Genomic DNA, 12064 nt, shown 5'->3' with positions numbered 1-12064 from the left:
TGCCAATTTTGGCGGTGAACCAAGTCAGTAACTTCATGCATGACGGGAGTTGCCTGAGCTCACACGAGCCAAAAGATGCACGCAGCCGCTATTGAAGCGGTCTGCTACCGACTAGCACCTTTCTTGCATAGCCCCTTGCTTATGATCAGCACGACATTGTGTTGGAGCTTCTGGAGCATGTAGAATGGAGGAGCTACCAGCCCTACTGGCTTATCCTGTGCTTCTTTTACTTCAGAACTTAATCAACTCCGCAGGTATAATGAACAATATCCAGAGTAACATGGTAGTACTCCAATAGCTCACACTAAACCCATTTCCAGGCACAGTGCTCTTTGGGTCTAATGAAGATAACGTGCTTTTTTATGAAATCTATGGACACATCATAATAATATTTTGAAGATCTCATACGGTGAGGGCTTGATTCTTAGTTACAACATCTCACGATCTGCACAGCACGTGTACTATGCAAATCTGGAGGCCGTGATACGCGGCTTGCTGGTCACAAACCTCTCTACATTTTATACCGCTTCAAAAGATTCCGACACATCATATGCAAGTCAGTGAGGCATTTTCTAGCTGCTTGAGTGTATATGAGTGTCAAGCGGTACTCTGTATTAGGTCCTTGGATCAATACCCTGAATAGTTATCTATATAATTGTCTACCATGATCTCTTGACTGGTAATCTCAATCAGCAACTCATTCTCAACTTCGATCCAATCATAAAATCCTTCCGCTAGATGGAGTTTCTTGGTCACGAACTGAAGCTTGGCAAAAAAGCTGTTATATCTACTGCAGATATGAATCTCTCAATTCCAGCTACCCTATGCTATTATATTTGACTATGCCTTCCCACTCTTTATAATGGGGCCTCATCTCGCTGCTTCCAGCCGCAAGTGGTAGGTATGAATACTTGTACTAGGCATTGCTACCTAGAAAGCATGTGTTGACTCGATAACATCAGCGATAAGAAAATTAGTCTCAGATACTGTAAATACACGTTGGTCGACTCCATTTTATGCCTTTCTATAGCCATCTCAACTTGATATAGTGGTATGGAAAGACTAGGCGACTACCCTAACAGCCGGGCCTGTTCATCAGATATTATGCAATTACCAGGCTTTGAATATGGTTACAAACTGGTATCTGCTAAGTGATGATAATTTCGATTTTCTGTATAGAGTAGATAGGCTAATTGTAAGCCGATAATAAAGATATTCCCTCGAGAACCCCTTGATGGCCTGCAACCTTAACATTATAGTTGGAAATGATCCATGCAAGCCTGGATCCAGTAATTTCAAGTCAAAGTAGGACCAGGGCTGTCGGGGTCAGCAGCAGCAAACGCCTCCGCACGGTTCGCAGTAGGTGGATATATCACCACGCGATTGATGTTTTTCTTGATCGGTTTAGCCACGGATGCTTTGAACCTGACCGTGCGATCCCAACCCTCAGTGACAACTGCCCCCCATGGGCCCAAATCAAGGCACGTTCCATAAGTAGGTTGAGAATACGGCTTAGTCGCAACTTTCAGCAGATCCGCAGCAGCATTGTGCCCGGCAAAACGGCCAAGAGACGTGGCATGCTGACAGGACATCATTGCATAGTGGCCGTCGCCATCTGTTTCGGCCAAGGCTGCATCGCCTGCCACGAAGATATCCTTCGCGGATGCGACACGCAGATCTGCATCGACGTGGAGACGGCCGCATTTGTCTTTCAGGCCTGGTATCTGCTGGGTCAATGGGGTTGCTTCTAGGCCAGCCGTCCAGAGAACCGTGAGGGACTCGATGCGCTCGCCACTGGTAGTCACCACGCCTTTGTCGTCCACTGACTTAACTGCTGCTCCAAGCTTTGTTTCCACTCCTTGCTCTGCGAGGGCTTGGACGATGACTGGTCGTGGGTTGGCCCCCAGTTCGGGGCCTATTTCAGTAGCCTGTTCGACAATGACGACGCGCACTTCCACATCCTGACCGAGAATCGAACGTAAGCGATTGGGAAGCTCGGCTGCGATCTCGATACCCGTGAAACCGCCGCCTCCAACGACAACCGTATTGCGAGCGGAGCTAGGAGGAAGGGATGCTAGACTCTGCAAATGAGCCTCAAACTCTGCCGCCTCCCCAAGTTGGTCGATGCTGAATGAGTGCTCACGAAGCCCGGGGATATTTGGACGTCTCAAGCGGCTGCCAGCTGCCAGGATGAGCCGGTCATAGGAGAGAGCCGAGCACGCTTCAGCCTGGTCCACAACCTTCACCAGGCGTTCCGGGACGCAAATGGTCTCAACTGTGCCTTTGACAAACTGGATGTCTGCAACACGGAAGAGATCATCAAGTGCAGCACTCATGTTTTTCGCGCCTGATTCATACAAGCGAGGACGCATAACTAGTCTTGGCTCTGGTGAAACGACAGTGACTTCAATGCCGGCAGCTTTCCCTCCGTGTCGGTCAATCAACCGCATGGCAGCAAGGGCACTCCACATTCCAGCAAAACCGGTCCCGACAACAACTATCCTCTGCATCTTGAACTCTTGGTGGACTTGACCGAAACTTTGGTAAAGGGATAACAGGTGTTCAAGGTATTAAGATATAGCACGCTTCGAGGCTCTATGAGCGTTTGACAATGGGAGTGAATTTTGACCATGGCCATCGAGGTCCTTATATAGGACTGCCGAAGCCACGGTCCGATGGAGACACTGAGTAGGAACGGAATGTTCGGCATCTCGCTATGTTGACAGACCTTTCCGCATAGGCTATTAAAGGACATTGGTTTGCCGTAGGGTTTCGGACCCATAGCCTATCGGAAACCCGAGTGGAGTCACGGTACGGATATGCGGGCCGCATGTAAATGCGAGATTATGTGCTATTATACTGACTAACAGGCCCTTTTAATTATCCCTGACAGCATGCCTTCATAATAGTTGAATTTATTTTAGGTCTAGATAGGGGTCATATAGAGCAGACTACTTCAGATGATTCATAAGAGGTTTACCATTCAATAAACGTGACTGTGGCCCGGAGGTGCACAAATAGAAATTAATAGCTTTTACACATAATAGGTGGACTTATTCAAGCCTTGCCATACTATAAAATTGAAACAGAGACAATAAGAACCAAGGTTATTAAGCTTTTGGGAATGAAGCAGTTATGAGCTCAACAGCGTGGCGCCCTCCACATTCAAACCGTGAGAACCAACTTTCCACGGCCAGAATACCGCCCATTAGCATGATCGTACGCCTCTCGTGCTTTTGATACGGGATAAGTCCTCACAACGAAAGACTGCACCGCACCCATGTCCACAAGTTTAGCGAGATAATGCAAGGCCTGGCTACTACCTTTGACAATGAAGAACAAAGCCCGAACACTGTCCTTCCGGATACCACGTTTCTCATGCTCTTCGACAAAGTTAAAACTCGCGGAATCCACAGACACCAGTACCCCTGTACCTTTCACATAATCCCAACATTTGGCCAATACCTCTCCCCCAACCACATCGATAATAACATCGAATGCCCCTCGGTAGTTTTCCAGCCTACTATACTCAATCGTTTCATGAGCGCCAAGGCCTCGAAGGAACTCTTCATTACGAGCATTTGAACTCGTGGCGGCCACGATATGTACTCCCGCAGCGGACGCTAGCTGAACAAGATAGATACCCACTGCTCCAGCGGCACCGGTAATTAGTACCCGATGGTCTTTCTGACTGGATGACCCGGCCATGTTCTTGATAGCCTCCTCTACAGAAGGGACAGGAATGCCGCCATGGTCAAACAAAGCCTCATACGCCGTCTGTGCGCTAAGAGGCAACGCCGCGGCCTGGTCGAAGGTCAATGATTTCGGTTTTAGCGCAAGTTCATCCTCGTTGAGAAGGGCGTATTCTGCCCATACGCCTGCGCGGTCTGCAGCCGCCATACCGAAAACCTCGTCCCCCGGCTGGAATTTGCAGTCCTTTGAGAAGACTTCCGTAACGATACCTGAGATATCGTTTCCGATTATTGCATATTCATGAGAGTAGGTTTCAGGCCACGTCAGCATATCGCGAATTGCTGTTGTGGCTTTGACGCGAACTAGGATCTCTCCGGGTTTTGATAGCTTGGGTATGGGGACATTGTGATCGAGGTGCAAAGCTGATGATGGAGCTGGATTTGAGGGTGAGTAAGGGGTAGATGCTGGAGGAGCTGGATGGACCCTAATAGCTTGCATGGTGGGGAATGAAGTTCGGATTGCTGGTATTTGTAACGTGCTCAGAAGTGAGTCTTAGTGAGATTATACAGATTTTATAAATCCGTTTCTTCTTAGTTATATAGTGAGGCTTTATAAAGGTAGAAGCGGGGGTATCCGACATAGGCTATTGATAGGCAATGCAGAGAGAGATATTACTAAGCATGGATAATAACCCAGCTATCAATATAAACCTAATTCCTGGCCAACAAATTCTAAGAATAATGGAGACCTAGATATCTACCTCATGCTCGTGACCAGCTGTAGAGAAAAGGGAAACTTTGGTTACGGACCTAGAAGCTGTTAGCAGGAATATTGGACATGAAGAATATACTAGTAGCATGCCATCTTGGGCATTCTCTAAAATATCCTCCCCAATATTAGATCTTGTCGCTATCCATACTGTGATAACCTAATGATCTGTAGGGCCACATATACGGCTCTTAGCGTTCCTAGTCCAGTAGTTCCACCGTACACCATATACTGCCTGCATCGTGAGCGAGGGAACGTTGACGTTTGTTCCCGTCTTGTAATGTCTATTGAAGGGAACAGACTTGACAGTCGTAAGGAACTGATTCCGATGACTTTTGGGTATCTGAAGGTGTAGGGAGAGGTTTGGCCAAGAGCAGCGAGGGGTTTCTCGCAGGTATAGAAGATTGCGGAAAATTTTGCTAAGAATTGGGTTTCAGGGTAGCGAACCCTGCTTCGAAGAAACTTGATGCACCAAGAAACGAGACCAGCGCTATTTCTTCCGCTGGCCTGTCGAAGACCTCTTGCCAGGAAAGAAGCTAAGTCGCTTATCATACTAAAATATCCTCTGCGCACGTGAGTATCCTTTCATCAAAACGAGGTATTTTATAATAATACTATGGGTCGTCAGACACTGCATTGGTAGTGCCACAGTACCTCATTCCACTGTGAGCTATTATAGTCAAGACAACAATAGAGACAGTGATAGATACCGGCCAAAGACCATAGATTAACGGTTTTAAAAGAAAACGTGACAACTTGTACTCCGTAACAAAGGGATTCAAATATTAGTTCCATTCGGTTATGTGAGGGAAGGGAAAAGCGCTTGCTCATTGGTTTGCTTACAGTATCCATGGTAGCGGCTGGTAGGGCATAAATCAGCTATCATCATTCTGCATAGTTTCCATTGACGCGCGTTTCTCCACTCAGGTCCGACGCACTTTTACCTCGGTATGTTTACGTGCCACTGTAGAAAAATCTCCGCAAAGCTGATTCCGATTTGGCGAATGCACGTACCAGAATGGCTTTATCACGACCACACTGAAATACTAACCGTAAGGAAACAAGAATTCTGATCCAAATGCTTGGAGTGCGCTTGGAGTTGACCCTTAGAAGTTTAACCCCACAAACTGGGCACCGACCACATCTTACCCTATTGGGAAACTCCACGCGACAAGAAGCGATTCGGAATGCAAAAGCTTGGTAGCAGACGAGGCAAGAAAAACATTAGTGGAGGATGATGCCTCCGTTGGGCTCCTTCAAATAGACCACTATTGCTCGTCGTGTGGGAGCCGTAGTTGACTCCCAGTACAGCTCCCACGAGAACTACAAAGCAGATTCATCATGCAATTTACCGCCAATATACCACCAAAGTTGGTGCTGAAAGGCACCCCAAGAGAGGTACGTTTCTACAAATCCTGTTCCTCTATCCTGATGCATCCCCTACTTATCTAAATCACCTGGGCAGATTGGTCTCAAACATGGTCGTCGTCTCCAGAACCAGATCAAGGACCAACTGGAGATCTATCGAGAAATGTTCGATTATACCTCCAAGATGCAATGGCCCGCGGTGCGCATGCTGGCTGAAGAATTTCGCTCGACATTGGAACAAAGCATGCCTGATATCTATGTGGAAATGCAGGGCATCGCGGAAGGCGCGGGGGTGGACCTGCTTGATATCGTAGCGTTAAATTGCCGAAGTGAGATTTCTTTAGGGAAATTTTCGGACGGATGTACCACGCTTTCATGGAAGAAGAGTGACCATGTCAGGGTCTTGTCGCAGAATTGGGACTGGACCACGAGCGTAGGGAAAAACATGGCGATGGTACGCATTGAGGGGCACGGGAAGCCGGTAATCCACATGGTGACGGAGGTGAGTTGCAGTGGCCCTAATCTGAACCTTGATGCAGAGGTACTTATTGTAAGGTCTAGGCGGGGCTGGTTGGTAAGATCGGGTTCAACAGCGCCGGTGTCGGCGTCGGTCTAAATGCCATCAAAGCGCCTGTTTGTGACAGTTCAAAAGTCCCCATCCACGTGGCTCTCCGCCTGTGCCTGGAAAGTGTCTCCGTGGATGCTGCCCTAGAGCGACTGACCTCACTTGGGGGTGCGGCTTCAAGCCAATACATTATCCTAGCCGAGAGCTCGAAATCACTTGGACTGGAGCTGTCCCCACTCGGCGATGTTTATATCCAGGAGGACCGGAACGGAATGATTATGCACACAAATCATTTTATCGCAAACAGTTGCGTACAGCAACCACCATGGCTCCCAGGCTCTCCGGTACGACTACAGCGGTGCCAAGACCTTTGTGACAACCTTGTTCAGGCCGGAGTGGCTGGAAAGCAGGTCACCCCGACACTTCTAAGAGAAAAGATATTCTCGGACAGATACAATGCTCCCGAGGCCATCTGCTGCTCTGAGGATCCATTAGCGCATCCAACACAAAAATGTTCAACGTTGTTCAACATCGTGATGAATCTGGAACGGGATAACCTGGGGGCCGAGGTTATTTTCGGGCGTCCTGGGTATGGGGAGGCGAGTGCCGTAGTCAGACTACCCTGGGGACCGGAGGACGGGCATTATTGAAGGCCTTCTGCTTTGTTCGGCTTCTCCGGTCCGAAACAAGTACCCGGAGTGCCGGGAGTTGAAAGCCTTGAAGAAGCATGTCATATGTCGGATACTAGTATTACCTATGTCATCTCCGTCGCTGACGGAATATAAAGAAGTCCTTATGAAGATCAAGTAGAACAACAGAGTAGGGACATCGCGGTCGTCTTTCGTAGACCTTTACCAACTCCCAGAACACTATACGCAGGGGCCATTTCTCTACTGGCGGGACGCCTGGTTTATATGTTTATTCCGACTTTCTTCCGCCTCTACTCTCTGAGAACCCTTTGTAGACATGCTGCAATTGATGTTAGAGGTAGCTATCCCAAGGAAAAAGGACCAAGAGAGGCCCAGGACCTCAGCAAAACGAAGCTGCGACTGTGGCCTGACTTGTAGGGTTCATCGTTATGCCCATGCATATAAGCGAACAGTGCTTCGCCCCCCTGATGGATCTAATTCTTGACGATCACATATATATCAGCCATGCATCCAAATTGAGGGTGTCGAGTGAATGTCCTGTAACCTCAACATTACCACCCCCGATACATGTCTTGCGAACGGGTTATGTTTGTTCTGCCCTGAGAGCATTTACCCGAGAAGCCATTGGCGAGTGTTCTGTACCAGATCAGAACTGGAACAGTCTGAATTGTTTGAACAACACGATGTGTGATGATGTGGTACGTCTCCACCACTTTCGCGGACCCCGTTTTCATGTGGTACCTTCTATACTAAACGTCGATCTGGCTACAGCGTGGAGGACAATCCAATTGGACGGCCCGTGTTTCCAAATGTGATGACGGGACATATTGCTGCAACCCAGATGAGAAGGCTGTGCAAGGAATAACTTTTCTCTCCAACCAACACTTGTACCCTTTGAAAATACTCCAGACAGTAGGACCATGCCCCTTGAATCGACGTCTACAAAGGTGGCTATTGGAGTGGGCGTTGGGGTTCCAATGGCCGCTCTGTCGGTTGCCACGCTCGTGGTAGGCTACTACCGGTGAGGGAAAAGGAAGGCACAAGTGTCCTTCCAACATCATGCACCCGCGCTATTACCCATAAATAGGGCTACAAAGCCAATGCCAGTCTATGAGATGTCTGCGACTCTTCTGCGGCCCGCACAACTCTCCACTTGAGGGGATGCCAATCGAGGACAACCTCCTTTTTTGGATGTTGTAATGTCTCTCCAGGTTCTTTTGCAAGGGTCGCATAATCGGGCTGTTCCTCTCTCCAGGGTCAGTACATCTAATGTGGCGTCCGTGTGCTCGAATGGTAGGCAGTTGGTGAGAAAATCTTTGTATAGAGGTTCTTTGGTAACGATATCCATTCGCTAGCCTGGCAGTTCCTCTCAGAGGATACCGATTTTGGAGCTGGAAAGACCCGGCTACTCACCAGCTGGAAGGGGGAAAGTAGCGATTCTTTTAATGACTAAGATAGTCCAAGCAGCTAATCTGCGTAATTAGTAGTTGCTAATCGCATGAACGATATGCTAAGGGAAAGAGGATACCATGGTCGAAGAGATCGGATATGTCAGTGCAGGTTTAAAGAGCAGTCTAGCGTTCATACAACATGGATTCTCAGTGGGGAGTGGCCCATATTGTTTCTAATTAAACAATATTTTGCCTCGGAGTACACCAATTGCATCAATTTAAACCTCAACCTTATCTCCAGCAGTCATGAATGCTTGAGGGCTGGCAGAACAAGCCCATACCGGATGGAGTTCCCGACATGATAACAGACCCAGCACAGATTGTTGTACCTATACCAGTATGCGCGATGATTTGCTTCACAATCGAAATCCTGTCGGAGGCTGAAGTGGTTTGTCTGACGGAGCCGTTCACTCTAGCCTTGAGAACGATTTGTTGTGGGTCGGGAATCAGCTGAGAGTACACAATGCAAGGCCCAATGGGCCCAAACTTGTCAAAAGTCTTTGCGGAACAGTACTGACCCCCTGAGGTATCAGACAGTTGGAAGTTTTGCGACAATAAATTGTTAGCATACGCGTAGCCCAGAACAAAGTCCAAAGCTTTATTTTCCGATATATTCAGTGCGTCACGTCCAATAACGATGCCTAGTTCTTCCTCGCAGTCGAGTATCGACTGAGCCTTTGGGTGAACAGGAGCCTCATCATTAGGACCTGCAAGAACATTGGATGGGTTGGTAAACAGAAGCTGTGGACCGCCGGTAGATCATTCAAGTAATGGTGTAGTAAAATTGGGCAACAGAAGCCGTAGCCGTAGCGATTATATGAAAGGATTCATCTCAATTATTAAGCTTCAATAACCTTGTTCCTTTGATGAATTACACTGTTTATACATATCTACACGGAGTATCATACAAGGGGAAGGCTTAGAGGAATATTAAGATACAACTAGTAATGCTCACCAAGATCAAGCTCCGATAAAGGTGGTAAAAGCTAACTTTAAATCAGGCTTTTTATGCTCATATCTATCTACTATAGTTAGTCTTATTCGTAACATTTCATTGGTGTGAGAGAAAAGATAAATAAGAATGAACAGAAGGAGAACACCGAGAGAGACCATCTAGGCAATAGTGTAGCCGCCATCCACGCGGAGATCAGCGCCAGTGACATATTTGGAAGCGTCGCTGAGCAAGAAAGTCACTGGTCCCATGAGATCTTCTGGGAGTCCCATCTTTCCCGTTGGAATTAATGATGTCCATTTAGCCTCCAAGTCTGGATTTTCGTTCAGGATCTTTCGTGTTCTAATGCTATATTAGCATTGATCAAACCGCCGTTTCGTTGTTCTCGGGACTCACAGCGCAGTCATTATGTATCCTGGACTGATACAGTTCACTCGGATGTTGTAGGGGGCCCATTCCACGGCTAGAGAGGCAGCCAGCTGGCGGACAGCCGCTTTGGCTGCATTATAGGGGGCTTGGGGCTGAGGAACGTTGACAACCGTGCCAGACATACTACCAATCATGACAATACTTCCGGGGGCCTTGCGCCCTATCAGATGTTTAGCCACACCGACAGCAAATAGATAGGTTCCATCAACGTTAACCCCCCAGCACTTCTGCATTCTATCATAGGGGTAATCAATAGCAGCGAAATTCTCGGTAAAGCCAGCGGAGGTGACCAAGTTATCGATTTTGCCATGCTGCTCCAGCACTTCATCGATAGCTCGATTGACCGACTCAGGCTTGGATACATCGGCAAAGTGGGCAGTAATGGTAGGGAGTCTAGGAGGTGTTATGTCCTGATTTATAGCCGTAAATGGAAAATATAACCCACACTTTCGATCCTGGATTCTCCCGACTAAATTGTTGCAGTAACTTTCTCGCCTGGTACTCCCCTTCTGTCCCTGTGCCGAGATTAGCATCTTTTCCTTATACAGAGAGTTTTTATTCTTTGGCTTACTTTTCAGATCAACAATGGCTACATTTGATCCAGAAGCCACCAGGGCCTGGGTCATCACTAAACCGAGACCCTGAGCACCACCCGTAACTACGGTCACAGTGTTCTCGAGGGAAAATTGTGCTAGGGTACGTTTGTGCTGTATTCCCTTAAAGCTTTGTGAGTAAACAGTTTGATTCATATCACTGTGGCCTAACTAGACATTTTCTTCTATACATACATGGATCCCTGTTTGTTCTGGGCACGTGGGCTCCAAGTCGGGCTCATTTATATGGGGAGCCATTCTGTGATTGAGACAAGAGGAATGTAAGGAACTAGACTTGAAGATCAAGAATTGACGAAAGAACTGCTGGAGAAAAATGCCGTGAACCCAAGTCAGATCACTGAGAGAAGCTCTTTATTTTAAGAGTTATTGAAGGTGGAGGGGCGAGTAAAGTGCTGTGCAAAAGTAGTGTCTCCATCTTGCCCTAACAAATATCTCCTTCTCAACGCCTTAATAGCTAGCCTCTAACCTGTAAATGGTATTACTGGGATCGTACACCAGCACATCCAGTACAGAGTAAGGCGTGGATCCATCTCCGTCTTACCTTTGTCATGCCCCATAACCCTTGCATTGCCATTTCTACACTGCCACTCTACAGGCCATAGATCGGGGTCTGTGGGTATTGGTACCATTAAAATGATATAGAACACGTTGCCGCATATGTAATTATGTGGTTTACGATCACATACGCTCTCCTTCTCTGTTGTCCTGCGTTGCCAACCGGCCATATTTCTTGTCTCTGTAAGTCGGGCGGTTCCATAGACTCCACATTTATGAATCAGCTGTATGAACCTTTTACTCTGATATGACCATGGAATACAACATAGCGGATTCAGGGCAGTGGGAATAAGAGGGCGGTCAAATACACCGCGGAGAAATAGTTATTGGAGTGGATAGATAGGAGGTAATCCTGGGATCTGGGATGGAGCCCTCTGGCTGTCCGGACCCGCCAATCCCCTCAGCTGGCTGGCAGCCTTCGCCATTTCCTCCGTGATTTCTCGACTTCTCATTCCCAGTCTCCACTTTATGCCGACACACTCTCGACGGCGGTACATCCTAACTACCCTAGTATTGGCTCGATTTATGCGCTTGCGAACACTATATTCTTGTGAGAAAGTCTATTTGCCGAGGCGTCTCTACATCATCTCGGCATGTACGCCGTTTTCCCCCATGTGTCTCGGATGAATACTATTTTTGGTGTTAGGGCTCAGGTCACCAAAGATAACTAGAAAAAAGTGTTACAAAGCAATCTAGGCATTATTAAGCTCAGTATTGCTGAATACAACGACAAGAAACTTTCGCTAGGAGGGCATGAAGATCCTAGACAAATCATCAAGGGGTTGTTTTGGCTTTTGCAGGGTGGACGTCAGTTTGCCTGGCATGCCCAGTTGAATAGGCCATAGCATTATATATAGCGCTACTAGGTGAGGAAGCTTTGAAGATGAAAAATAACATGGCTGCATGGGGCTACTGCATAGGCATTATGAGCATACCGCGCACGCATCTAATACGCTATTACCAACTCATGAACGACACAGGGAGATTTTCTGGCTAGGACTGAGCACCATTCCTCTTCA

General features: G+C 47.6%; 4 protein-coding genes across 4 annotated transcripts; 1 reads left to right on the top strand and 3 right to left on the bottom strand.

Moving 5' to 3' along the window:
* Positions 1-1295: 1295 nt before the first annotated feature.
* On the bottom strand, positions 1296-2722 carry BDV27DRAFT_167767 (NAD(P)/FAD-dependent oxidoreductase; the record flags this gene model as incomplete). Its single annotated transcript, XM_032074582.1, has 1 exon — positions 1296-2722. Exon 1 carries the CDS (start codon positions 2508-2510, stop codon positions 1296-1298), a length of 1215 nt encoding a protein of 404 aa, XP_031931583.1. The 5' UTR covers positions 2511-2722.
* A 443-nt stretch (positions 2723-3165) lies between these two features.
* BDV27DRAFT_167765 (NADP-dependent oxidoreductase) lies at positions 3166-4264 on the bottom strand (the record flags this gene model as incomplete). The annotated part of the gene is made up of 1 exon (XM_032074581.1): positions 3166-4264. Exon 1 carries the CDS (start codon positions 4189-4191, stop codon positions 3166-3168), a length of 1026 nt encoding a protein of 341 aa, XP_031931582.1. The 5' UTR covers positions 4192-4264.
* A 1538-nt stretch (positions 4265-5802) lies between these two features.
* BDV27DRAFT_167763 (putative acyl-CoA:6-aminopenicillanic-acid-acyltransferase) lies at positions 5803-7099 on the top strand (the record flags this gene model as incomplete). The annotated part of the gene is made up of 3 exons (XM_032074580.1): positions 5803-5859; positions 5927-6331; positions 6391-7099. 3 exons carry the CDS (start codon positions 5803-5805, stop codon positions 7042-7044), a joined length of 1116 nt encoding a protein of 371 aa, XP_031931581.1. The 3' UTR covers positions 7045-7099.
* A 2509-nt stretch (positions 7100-9608) lies between these two features.
* BDV27DRAFT_141878 (uncharacterized protein) lies at positions 9609-11247 on the bottom strand (the record flags this gene model as incomplete). Its single annotated transcript, XM_032069881.1, has 6 exons — positions 9609-9789; positions 9844-10269; positions 10322-10391; positions 10448-10629; positions 10690-10728; positions 11177-11247. 6 exons carry the CDS (start codon positions 11245-11247, stop codon positions 9609-9611), a joined length of 969 nt encoding a protein of 322 aa, XP_031931580.1.
* Positions 11248-12064: the final 817 nt, after the last annotated feature.

This window comes from Aspergillus caelatus, assembly GCF_009193585.1.
Source record: "Aspergillus caelatus strain CBS 763.97 unplaced genomic scaffold BDV27scaffold_21, whole genome shotgun sequence".
Lineage (NCBI taxonomy): Eukaryota > Fungi > Ascomycota > Eurotiomycetes > Eurotiales > Aspergillaceae > Aspergillus > Aspergillus caelatus.
The sequence above is the reverse complement of the archived record's forward strand: the minus strand, read 5'-3'. Positions and strand labels throughout refer to the sequence as shown.